Source organism: Ziziphus jujuba, chromosome 12 (genome assembly GCF_031755915.1).
Source record: "Ziziphus jujuba cultivar Dongzao chromosome 12, ASM3175591v1".
NCBI lineage: Eukaryota > Viridiplantae > Streptophyta > Magnoliopsida > Rosales > Rhamnaceae > Ziziphus > Ziziphus jujuba.
In genome coordinates, this window is record NC_083390.1 from 22,645,326 (window position 1) to 22,658,854 (window position 13,529).

The following is a 13,529-nucleotide window of genomic DNA, read 5'->3' on the forward strand; positions in this document are numbered from 1 at the left end:
AACTTTTATGACTGGATAATTTTCCTTACCGACAAGGTACATCGCATCTTTCGAATTGAGGGCAGTCCTGCTCTCTTTTATTTATTTATTTAATTTTTATATTTTTCCTAATTAGTCAATAAAGATTCAGCAATTAATTTGTGAATGGATTCGCACCGGTTGTTCTAATATTTTTGGCTTTTACATGAAAATTTTCATTCGTTTTGTACATATTAAAATTCTTAGCATATTCTCCCTGAAGAAGAATTGCGATATTTAAGAGCATTCCCAATCAATTTTTTTTGTTTTATATTTTTTATTTTAAAAATTTAATTTTTAAAAAAGACTTTCATCTATTTTTTATTTTGACATTTTAAATATAAAAAAATGATTTAACTCTTTAAATTGGACAGTCTAATCCGTTCTGTGTTTATATGTTATATCATTTTTTTATTTTGTATTGCACAAATTTCTGTACTAATAACATAATTTTTTATTAAAAAAATATGTTTATTAATTTCTTCAATGGTGTACAGGAATTAATATTTATAGGAAACATTAAAATAAAAAACACAATGAAGAGTTTTGTCAAAGAAATAAATTAAAGTTAATATTTTCTAATTTGAAAAATATACTCTTTAAAATAATTTCACATATTTTTTTACCACAAACACAAGTTTGTTTGGTATGGTTTGTGTTAACGCGGTTAATTTTCAATTTTTGTTTTTTAGTTTTTATTTTTGCCTAATTGTATATAAATCTTATTGTTGTTCAACAACGTGAGCAACTTTTTCTCCAAGTAAAATTGATGAATTCCTTTTGTTGTTCATATATACATTTTTTTTTTTTTTGATAATAATAATTTGTTCATATATACTTCCTTATGATGGTGGTCCATTTTATGAATGATTTCATATGAGACAAAAATGACATCTTTTAATGGCTGCGGAGAATCTTCAAACGTAGCGGCCAAAAAAATACATACGGTTGCAATAGTCCTCCTGTCATTCTTTGCATGGGACTAAAAGAGGAAGAATTGGTGACGGAAAGTGTATTATTTTCAAAGACAATTCTCTTTCTTTAAGTCAATTCGTTTCCTCTTCCCTTACTCTGTTCGTTTCATTTTTTTTTTTTAATTCTTAAATATTACAAAATAGAAAGAAGATTGAAGATTTCAACTTTTGTAGTCCTCATTGACGGAAAAAAAAAAAAAAAAAGCAGAAATCTGTTGTCCTGTTTTACACAATTAAAAAAAAAAAATGGAACTACCCTATAAAAAAAAGGAAAAAGTAGATCACAGAAAGGCAAATGATCATATGAAAATGTTGGAAAGGAAAATATATATATATATATATATATAAATAAATAGTTAAGTGCATAAAAGAAAAAGTATAAAAGCTTTCCCTTGTTTGATTCTAGGCCAAAAAAAAAAAAAAAAAAACTAAAAAACAAAAAACTAAAAAAACAAAAAACTAAAAAAGCTAATTGGATAAACATTCATTCATATATTGAAAGGACACACATGTTGAGGAGAGCGAGGAACCAGGAAAGAAAGTATATTTCATGATTAATAGCACTAATTAACTTATTTACCAAATCAGTTTCCTTAAAGTAATACAATTAGTTTTTCTAGGGAATTATGTTACAGTTCACATGATTTATTAAAACATAAAAAAGAAAAACAATAAAAAACAAATTTATTAGTTCGAAGAGAGATAACTAATCAGCCTACCCTATGAAAGAGTACCTTGCCAATGTGGTAGCTAATGGTCTCAACATCAAAGTAGGCAACATAATAAAAAGTCTTGGCCACTGTCAGAAATGTTTGCTTCACTTTTGAATTTATTCCATCCAAGGAGGAGTCTTGAAGCACCAACTCCACTAGCTCTTGCATGCCTGATTCTATTTGTGGTGTTGTGATGCCCTCAGTTTTTATGTTATAGCTTCCATTTTCATACATCTGAATAAATAAATCAAAAAACATAGAGAAATGTGTCAAAAGAGAAAGCATTTCTAATTTTTTATTTTTGCTTACTTAGCTTTACATTCCAGGGAATTAATTACAGGAAAAAAAGACCATTTAGATTTAATTTCCATTTATAGCAAAATCACCTCTTCTGCCTTCAGTACATAATCAATTTTTTTGAAAAGTTTTAGCAGTTTATTTAATGAATTGTTTTGATCAATATTAGAATTAGAAATTTACGTGTCAAATTAAAAGAAAACTTGAAAAAAAAATTTTCCATAATTTCTAGAGATACAAAGATAAGTCTGAAACATTAATCGAAAAAGAATGTAGATATTAATATATACTTTGTGCTAAAATGACTTAATTCATCTAACCTGGTGCTCTTTGTCTTGATAATTACAAAGTTCACAGCAGATTCTATTGGTGATGTTAAAGAGTCGCTGGTACTGAGGATTCATTGATGAAAGTTGAAACTCCATCATTGTAGGGTCTGCGCTGAGATTTATTGTTCGAACCAAAAGCTCTGCTTCTCCATGGTGGATATCTCCTTCCTCTTGCCACTTTACCAGAAACTTCTCCCACTGTTAGAAAACCACATATTAACAAATAAGATATACCACTTTTTCTACTTGCTAGTTTTCATATAGAGCCAAACTGAATATCTTCTCTGTTTAATTATCGAAAAAAGGTTTGGAAAAAAAGAAATTTAATTATCACTTCAAAATATGGTAGATACATAAGTTTATTGGGTGCTACATATATATATATATATATATATTCGGGTGGAGAAGTTCAAATTCAAGAGCTTTTGCAGATCATGTAGCATAGAACATATGCTTTATGAAAGTTGGGATTGAGGCAAAAACTAATAATAATAAGTCATTCGTAAAATAGGGGATTTTAAAGAGGTAATTAATTAACTCACAGCTTGAAGTAGATGGTCACTAATGTCTGAACCGTGTGTGTCCCGTGAAAGGTGGTTCAAGGTTCTCAGCAACACCTCTACAAGACCATGTCCTTTGTTTTTTGTATTCAACCTCCTGCATCAATGCATCATTATGCATAGGCCATGTCTTAACTATATATTTAGGCTATGTTATTTTTTTGTCACTTTTTCTTTTTTCTACTTCACATAATGAGTACCCTTTATTTATGAATGGTAATAAATAAAGTATTAGTATTACTTTTGGCATCTACAATGGAAGATTCTATAATTTTTTTGCCTTGTCATTTTTGGTGCCAAATAAATCATATGAAAACAATAAGAAATTATTGGTAGTTAAAACCATGATCTATACATCATTGGACATACCCATTTAAGAACCAAATTGATATTTATCAAAAATCTTTCTCATTTATTAAGATACATGGAATATGCCACTTTATGCATCAATAATATATATATATATATATATATATATTATATTCTATTACCCTAAAAAGGCCAACAGGCTTTTATGAAATTAAAGAAGCCAAAAGACGTCAAAATAATAATTAGTCACGCACAATGCGAGGAAATTTTTTGGAGTTCTTATTTATATTAATTAAGTAATTAAGAATTTTGAAAAGTTTACCTTGGAATATCAGAGTCTCGCATATTATTGGCTCTAGTTCTGAATTCATATACAAAGTCAGTCCTCTGCTTCAGACAACTACTTTCGTCCTTACGGAAATGAGATTCAATAGTATGAATTAAGGCAGTGGTTTTGGCCCATGCAAATCGCTCATTTGCCCTTTCTTCTTCAAAAATACTGCATGTTGCCAGAAAGTAAGCCAACAACAGCATTCTTCTGCTTAATCCATATTCCTCGAGTTCACATTCTCTGTACCACCTGTCTATTTTGCATTTTGGCCACTATATTAATTTTTGTAGCTAAATGTGTATACTAATTGACAGCAAATATATAGTTTCGCCACAGCAATATTTTTGGAGGGTTTCAAATTTTTGAGTCTGTGACTAAATTAACATTTTTAACCAGAAAAACGCTAATAAAAAAATTGTGGCAAAAAAAATTATAAAATAATATAATAAATAAATTCATTTTTTTATGTTAACAAATGATTAAGGAGGTAGGGGTGGTTTTTTCTCGTACTTCTGCGTTTTGTCCCATTCCATCCGATGCAATGCTTGACAATTGTTGTAGTCCAACTTCGCAAGCTCCAGGTATTCATTGTTGTTCACGTATGGCATCCTGTACGCCAAAAGAACAGTGTTTACCTTTTAATTAGTTAGATGCCTTAATCCAAATTATAATTATGATCCTTTTTTTATCTAATTTTAAAAATTATTATATAGTAGAGAAAATATATAAAAAAATAATTTATTTAAGCTTTTGGATTGAAGCAGTATATAATTTAATTTCATGTTATTATTATTTATCAAAAAGTTTTAAATTCAAAACTTATTAATTCTATCTGAAAAGGTAAAACCACATTTAAATTATTATTTCTCCTAAAAATTTAAATTGATAGAATATAAACTATTACTTATCATGAGATATATAATTTTGAAAGTAATAAGTATAAAATTCATAATGACAAAAATGAAAAAAAAAATTTGGTCCAAGAAAACTCTAGATGCGTAAAGAGACAAAAATTGAACCTGTAGAGAGTCTTGCCAATCCAAACGTCATTTTCGCCACCGTACTGTTCAATGTAGAATCTACTCTCCACTCGAGGCAAGCTTGCATACCATGGAACCTCTAGCGCGTACCCCACCTGCTTTTATTATTATTATTATTATTATTATTATTATTATTATTCTTAAAAGATTCCAATAAAACATCTAGTCTGATTCTGATACACCCAATTATACATAATTAAGATAGAATATATTATAAATTACACCTAATTGGACACTCAATTGTTGTCCAATATAAATGGATTATGTATGTATATTAAAGTCTCATTACCTTAGAGTTTTTTATATATTTGTAAAATCTTTGGTGTTAAGCAAATAATATAATTACCTCGCCTGGCAAATCCTTGGTTATGATCCACTTATCCAGCAACTCATTAGAGGCTCGTTTTTGTCTTAGGAATTTGGACGAGAAGTCTTTGGCATCCTCAAGGATCTTCTCTCCTGGGAATATCACCTGAGAAGCTCTGTACAGATTAAACATTCCGGTCACCGCCTCCATTGACTGTCCGGGAAAGACGAAAAATTCTCCACCTTTCTTAAAATGCCCAAACACATCTGTTATATATATATATATTAGCAAATACTTTTATGTCACACCTTTAAAATAAAAAAATCAAATTAATATATATTTATATATATATTGGAGATTTATGATTTGTGCTTAAAGACTTGATTACCTGCAGAAACTTTATAGCCATGCAATCTTAATAGCCGAAATCCCATGGCTGTATCATCTATATCCTCTATTTTTGTATTTCTTGCCCAGCAAATTCCCTTATCGGTCCAGTATCTGATAATTCATGTGGGTAATATTATTCATGATCAGACTAACGTATATACATATATATATATATATATATTATATCATATAATATTAATTTCGCTATTAATTTTCAATTTTTTTAAGCATATATAAATGTACACTGTGGTTGGGCAAATATTTATATACCTGTATACATAATCCATGCATTCCTTAATCTCTGGCTCAAAGATTCTACATATTCCTAAGCGTTGTAACCGGTCCACAGCCCAAATGCGTTCGAACAAGTCAACCGGGTACACGTTTGGGACTAAGCCATAATAAACAAAAGATAGTGTAAGTGACACTTTGTCCCAGAATCGAGTTTTTGCACATTCTTTTTTCAAAATTCATTTATCCAAATGGATGGTTAGGTTGATTTTTTAGACAAAGAAATAATAAATTATGGGACAATATTGCGATGGCCTTTCAATTATTTTAAATGTTAAAGTGCAAAACATAAACATATATTATTTAGTTTAAAAGTCCGAGGCTATATTCAAGGATTTTAATATAGAAATGATGTTGTGAGGACTTTGTGATAAAGACATTTTATGTGACAAATATTATCGTTTATATTGTTTGCTATAAAAGAAATATAAATTTTGAAACAACTTTAAAATTATATATATATATATATATATATCTATTTAATTGGATCTCATATAAATTTAATAAATCTAATGGATTGTTATTTTTCTATTTAGATTTTATATAAAAAAAAATCAAAATAAATTTAAATGATATGATATTATTTAAACAATGTGGCTTATCACATAGAGTATTCTTACCATAAAATTGTTATTGTGTTTTTACTATATCAAAACTATTTACTTAAAAATGATAAATAATAACAAAATAGATCTCATTTTTTTAACATATCGTAAATAAAGTTAGCTAATATTTTGGTGACTATAAAATTACTAGTATAACAAATTAAGTGAATTAATTTAGAGATTTATTAATTAGAAAAGATATACCAAAGAAAAAAAACACTATAAAAGATTGAAAAAAAAAATTTACATCTGAGACGAAACTAAGATAAAAGGCATACTCTTACCTCCGCCATTGAACCTCTGAACCACACTAGTTAAATATTTCAAGCAATTTTGATCTTTGGTCTCATTAAGTGCAAAAGCAGTGGAGGATGGAGAGAACAAGAAAGACCCATCTAGCAACTGTAATTTGAGAAGCTTTTCCCAGTCCAAATCTGGCATTCCTTCCAAGCTATAGAGTAGCGTTGTTGGCACTTGTTGCATTATGTCCCGCGGTATCCTACATATGATAATTAATATATCGTTTATAAAGAATATACTTACTTTTATTCAAAACTTAAACAATATGTATATATATTTTGCATTTATAACCAATGATGATGACTTCCAAATCATGAGTTCAATATCTAGCTATAAAACCCCCACCCAATCTATATATATGCATATATATATATAAAAGCTACCTGGAGAGCTTTATATGTCTTCTGGCATAAATGTCTTGCAAGATAGGAGAATCTTGATCAGGAACTTGAAGGTTTATTTTTCGAGCCATTTCTAGTAGAGATGGGAAAGCAACTTCAAAACCCCCAGGCATGTGCTCAGCGTTCTCGGTTTTGAGCTTACTTAAATTTTCCTTGAAAAATTTCATCCCTAAATCATGATGATCACAAATTGGGTATGTATGAGAGGTTTATTTATTTCCACTTGCGAATTTTTGATTAATATGGAACCGGAAAGAAATGAAGAAACCGAAAGAGAATCCTAATTCCCCTACTTTATTTTTTATTATTTTTCTTAATCCTTTTCGTTTCTCAAAATTACAAAATGTTATTATCTCCCTTTTACATTCTAGTTTTGTTTCATTTCATCCCCATATGTTTGATTATTTTCTAAAACTGCACATTCGACCTTATCTTATTCCTTCTATACAAACAATATCTAGTTTTTTTTTTTTTTTTTTTTTTTGCTGAATAAAACAATCCCCAGTTACGTACCTACTATCGTTTATGAACATATATATTACAAAAATTCCTCATTTATTTTAAACTTTTTGCACATCTACCTGCATGTTATGAGAAATTATGGATTAATCTTACATTTTAATTTAACAAGTAACAACATGAAAATTTTTCTGACAAATTTACTTTTATTTAGTGAAAACAGTTTCTTAATATTTCAACGAGATTTAATTTATTTATCAATTTTAGTATTAAACCAATTTTTTCCATTTTAATAGAACAATAAATAAATAAATAAATAATGCATGTGCAACTTTTAGGCATGCAAATTTTGCATTAGAAAAAAAAAAAAAAAACTTTGCACATGCAAATATAACACATTGAATTATCCGCTGGCTGAACATGCCACTGTGTGCCATGAAAGCTTTGTTTCCACCTCTTTTAGTGTAGCTGTCAAGTTGCACTAGAATAAATATATATATATATATATATATATATATATATATATATATATATATATATATATGTATATATATATTGGAACATGTCATTGCGGTGAGCTAGAAAAATCCGAAAGAAGTTGTTTCCCAATATTATGTGTGTGTGTGTGTGTGTGTGTGTGTGTGTGTGTGTATATAATACCTTTTTGGCATTTTTGAGGATGAATATTCCATGATTTTAATGCTATCACACAAGCTAAAGTGTTAAGCAACCGGTCATGAGCCAAAAAGATTTGATGATCTCCCCAAGAACCATCTGGTAGCTGATTGTTAGCAATCCATTGGAGGGTACTCGGAAATTGAGGACGATCACTCCCATTTATATCTTGTACTAGACCAACCCAAGCCGTATCATATGCCGAAATGCTTATTTCTCCATCATTCATACTTCCCAATGTTGATTTGATGGATAACACACGATCCCCTATCTCATTCCTCGTGCAAACCTTTAATTATGATACGTATCAAAGCCATGTATAATTATAATTTTGATAGGTAATTAACTTTTGATATTTTTAATTTTAAAGTTTTTTTAATTATATTTTTTAATTTTTTATTCAGCAATATAAATTTTTAATTTTTTTTTTATTTTGCTATAATTAAGGCTTTATTTCTTTTGTCTAACAAAATTTAATAATTGTCTCACATATTTGACATTGAATTACATCAAATTTTAAATTATAAGATATATATTAAAATATAAAATTTAAAATTATATCTAAATATTTATATTTTTTATATTTTTATATTTAAAATTTAATATCGTTTAATACAAATTACGTGAAACGATTATTAAATCTTATAAAAAAAATTAAATTAGATCCAAAATATAATAAATAGAAAATATAAAAATTTAAATTGTTAAATTAAAAAATTAAATAATTAAATAATAAAATTTTTTAAAATTAAATATATTAAAATGTAATTAGTTCTAAATATCTCTTAGACATAAAAATATTTGAAACATAAAAGAAATGAAAATGAAAACTTGTCTAAAGTTGTTCAAACTTTTTACCTTTCTAGCTCCCCCATCCACGCCATCCTCTAGATTAATCCCGAGGCACTTTATCACTGGCATACCATTTTGAAGCACATTTAATTTGTGTATATATTGTAGACATACATAGGATATGATGACTTTCTTTCAGCCCAAAAAAAAAAAAGAATGATGAGTCTCATGTATGTACTACATAAAACAAAAGTGTGATAAATAACATTTCATCTTTCACCAAAATTATCACTTTATACATAAATAAATAACACTTTATCTTTTTGAATTATCATGGGTTTTTCGCTTTTAATTTGCTTTAAAAAAAAAAAAAGGCACTGGTTTAATCATATGCAATTTTAGCAAATATTTTTTATTAAATAATTTATACATGCATAAAATTGATGTAAAAAAGAATAATTTTACTTTTAATTAGAGTTGTATAATTTGTGTGTCTGTCTATAAAACTTTGTCAAAACTTCATTACCTGAAAAATGGACTTTGTCAAAATTTCATTATTTGAAAAATGGATTTTAGCAAAGTTTCAACAGTTTAAAGATAATGTGAGAGGTTTTCTTTATTTGGGAGAGAAGGTGCAAATGGAGCTATATAGTGATATTTATCCCAAGGTTTAAAAATCAAAATTTTCTAAATTTTGCTAAAATTTTCATATTTTCAAAGGATGAAAAGAAAATCTTGGTTCCAAATGCAAATGGGTAAAATTTTAAAATTTTCATTGAAATTTTTGATATTTTCATAAAATTTTTGTTAAACATCCACATCAATTCATACACAATTTATCAAAAATCCATAATTTTCATGAAATTTTTTAACAATTTCTATGGAAATTTTTTTTAACTTTTTACAAAAAGTAGTAAATATTATTGATATTTAATTGTCTACTTACCTATTATTTTTTTTTACCATAATAAATTTAATAGTTCTAGAAATATTACAAAGTAGATATAAATTATACTATAGACAAAAATACGAATATGCATATGAAAATATTGATAAATATTATATTATAAATATTATAAAATAGATAAATATTATAAAGACATGCAAAAAATGTATTCTCTGCAAATGTGGCTAAATAAATTGATCAAGTAATAAGTCATATGTATCATTTTAAACTCAACCGTCGGAGGCAATATCATATAATGATTATCATTAAAAATAATTTTATTTTATATAAGATCCATATAGTTAGCATATTAATATTTACATGCAAAATTATAAAAGAGATATAACTTTTAATAATTATTTTTCATTATTTTACATATCAAAATGAGGATGAGGAAAAGACTAATAATTTTTAATTATCCAAAAATTTTATATCGTATTGAGATGACATTTTATGATTTATAATATAATTATAATAATTATTTTATATATTTTAATTAATAGATTTTTTCATCAAGTATGTGTTTTTTTTTGGGGGCATATTTTTATTTATTATAATATACTTATAATTATCAATGCTTAATATACATCATGACTAAAAAAAATATCAAATTCATTCAATATTTTTATAATTTTTATAGTCAATTTGATAATTAATTAATTAATTAAATTTAATCTAAAGTTTTAATAAAAATTTTGGTTTTTTAAAATAATTTTTTATTATTTTTTTTCATTTTTATAAATTTTTATCAATATTTAATAACTTTTGATATTTAATGGATATTTTTATATTTTAAATTTTCGATATTTTCATCAATATCGATTTTCTGAACCTTTATTTATCCTAAATAAGCAAATAATATATGTATTTGTATGTGGTTTTGTGGCTATCTTAAAACCAAATCAATGATCCTTGTAAATATAGCCTGTATCAATGTTCATACTTTTCTATATGTGAGGTTTCGAATTTAATTCATCCAGTAATTAAAAAAAATCAAATCAACAATATTGCCAAATTACTCCTTTTTTTTAATATATAAATAAAAAGTAAGCCTTACCAGCTTCAATACGAGGCTTGGAAATATAAATGAAAAAGCTTACCAGCCTGAGTACGAGGCTTGGATATTCGACCGCATTTGGCTTTGAAATCAAAGTCATGTCGTTTGACCATACTCCCACGAGACCAAACACCTGTATGAAATAGTGGTGGACGTTTAACCAATTGATCATCCACTTTACGAAGAGCTCAATAAGGATAATTCTATCCATATTTTTTGATAGTAAATAGACAAAACAAACTGTGAAAAATATTAACTGCCTTTTTAAATAAGTCAATATTCTAACACTGAAAATGAGAGGGAAAAAAAAAAAAGGAGAACAGGGAAAAAAAAAAAAGGAGAACATACTATCTTCATTTTTAATGAGTGTATGTATATATATTTTTTGCTTAATTACATTTTGATATTTTAACTTATAAAATTTTACATTTAAATCTTTAATTTTAAAAATAACAATTTAGACTCTTATTTTTTATTTTATTTATTGTAGTGATTTATTGAACTACGTGCACCCTTATTGACACGTGTTGGACACAAAAAACTTGATATACATAATAAATACATATCCAACTAATTTAAATTTTTGGAATCAATAGTAATTCAATATGGTATCAGAGTTAGAGATCCAAAAGGTTCTCAATTCAAAACTCAACAACTGCATTCAAAAAATAAAATAAAAAATAAAAAATAAAAATAAAATAAGTAAAAATAAAAAAAATGTAAAAATGAGTATTAAAGAAGAATATAAATAAAATGAAAGGTAAAAACAAATTAAGCTATTAGAATGGGTGGTTTCTTTATGTAAAATTTTTTATTTTTGATATCTTCTTCTCAATTTATTTATTTATTTTACATTTAAATTTAAATGTTTTAATTCCATTTTTTCTTGTTTTAGTTTGAATAATGAAAAAAAACTATAAATGGTGTAAATTGACCTATTTGTTTGTAATTTGTTACCAAGAGTTAGAAAAATAACTTTTTTGAAATAAATGATAATTCATCGATAAGTAAAAAAAGATAAATATAATATTATTAAGCTGGATACGTGATCCCATTCTTGAGAGGGAAATAGGGAATATTAGATACAAAAATAGAAAAGATAAATATAATTAAGTTATTAGAATGGTGATAATTCATCAACAACTAGAAAAATAACTTTTTCAGAATCAATAATAATTCAATAGAAAAAGATAAATATAATATTATTGAACTGATATGATGCCATTTTTGACAAGAAAAAAGATGCATATAAGCCAACTAGATACGCGTGTGTGTGTGTTTTTTATCGAAGAAATTAGAGCAAATGACAGTTTTCTCGAAGAAATTAGAGCAAATGACAGAATCTTGCCAGTGTGTGTGTGTGTGAGAGAGAGTGTGTTTTCTCGAAGAAATTAGAGCAAATGACAGAATCTTACCAGCAAAAGGTTTTATCTGAAGGTTAGAAGTGATTAAAAGATCAGGTCTGACTGGGATGAGGAGGGGGGCAGAACGAGAAGACATGGTGTTTTGAGCTATACGCAGTGGCGAATTTTTTAATGGGTATTTATTTCCTAGTTAAAACGTCCTCATTTTGTGGCCATACCACAAGTAGACTTTCCATGTAGGTTCCTGCTAGAAGGCGGCGTGTCGCTGGGGTTGGGGGGCATAGTAGTCAGCAAAAAAACATTTGAAAGTCGTCTTTTTAGAGGGGGGGGAAAAAAAGGGAAAAAAGGGGTCCCTCTTTTTTCCTTAACCCTTCCTGTTTTATTGAGTTTAATATTATTAGTGTTTTACTAATTGGTCCCCGAGAGGTTAAGTACTGGTCATGTTCCTTGAAACGAATTTTGTTGAACTCAGATGTGCAATTCACATAATGTGACTGAAAGGAGGACAACGTGGTGATTTCGGGACCGTCTGAAATTTGCTCCACTTCACGTCTGGATCATAGTTTTGGCTCATTTCCACGACTTTTCTTTTCATCTTCCTTTGATCACGTTTGACATTGTCAATAAGCGACCGATGCATGTAATCACGTATGGTGATGGATGGGTGGGATCTATATATATGATAATGATTTTTGCTATGAATGGGATAGCTTCCATTTTTTAGGCTTTTATGACTGGATGATTTTCCGATTTGACAAAGAGTTGTACAAGATGGATGGGATGGCTTGCAGACTTTTATTGACTGGATAATTTTCCAAACCAACAAGGAGCAGAGGGCAGTTCTGTCCTCTTCAATTAATTAATTTTTTTTTTCCTTGGTTTACAATAATTAGTCTAGAAAGATTCAGCAATAAATTTGTGATTAGATGGGGATGGTTGTTCTAATATTCTGGCTTTAACATGAAATTTTAATTCGTGTTATACATATTAAAATTTGTAGCATATTCGCCATTGTAATACGGAGAAGTTTTTTTTTTTTTTTTACGAGATGTTTGGATAGTAGTAAATTTAGTGAGAATTTAAAATTTTTTAGAAAAGTAAATTTTTTTTTTATTTGGATAATTTTTAAGAGAAAGAATTTGTGAATCTCAATAAAAAATAAATTTCGTAATATGGAAAACTAATAGGAAAAGTATATCCTACTAGATCCATTTGGAAAGTATCAAAATTGAGAGGAAAAATAATTCTCAGGATTTAGTTTCCTGAAAATTAATTTTTCTCTTAGTTTCTTTGGTAAGTAATAGGAAAGTTAAGATTTATAAGTAATTAAATTTAAGATTGTATAATAAATTAAGAGTAAATATGTATTTT

General features: G+C 27.2%; 1 protein-coding gene across 1 annotated transcript; it reads right to left on the bottom strand.

Moving 5' to 3' along the window:
* Positions 1–1,556: 1,556 nt before the first annotated feature.
* Positions 1,557–12,409, bottom strand: LOC107429475 (ent-copalyl diphosphate synthase 1). The gene is made up of 15 exons (XM_048463032.2): positions 12,210–12,409; positions 10,838–10,927; positions 8,858–8,913; positions 7,985–8,288; positions 6,848–7,034; positions 6,449–6,663; positions 5,539–5,659; positions 5,267–5,379; positions 4,918–5,144; positions 4,551–4,666; positions 4,042–4,140; positions 3,544–3,780; positions 2,874–2,988; positions 2,323–2,529; positions 1,557–1,939 (listed from the first exon to the last, which is right to left on the bottom strand). Exons 1-15 carry the CDS (start codon positions 12,292–12,294, stop codon positions 1,703–1,705), a joined length of 2,409 nt encoding a protein of 802 aa, XP_048318989.2. The 5' UTR covers positions 12,295–12,409; the 3' UTR covers positions 1,557–1,702.
* Positions 12,410–13,529: the final 1,120 nt, after the last annotated feature.

What these genes read in the sequence shown, in the direction of transcription:
- LOC107429475 (XM_048463032.2), bottom strand. Translation starts at nt 12,294, where the DNA reads ATGTCTTCTCGTTCTGCCCCCCTCCTCATCCCAGTCAGACCTGATCTT. An exon ending in AGACATATAAAGCTCTCCAG is followed by an intron (nt 6,664 to 6,847) that starts GTAGCTTTTATA and finishes TATCATATGTAG; the next exon opens with GATACCGCGGGACATAATGC. An exon ending in CCAAGGATTTGCCAGGCGAG is followed by an intron (nt 4,667 to 4,917) that starts GTAATTATATTA and finishes TAATAAAAGCAG; the next exon opens with GTGGGGTACGCGCTAGAGGT.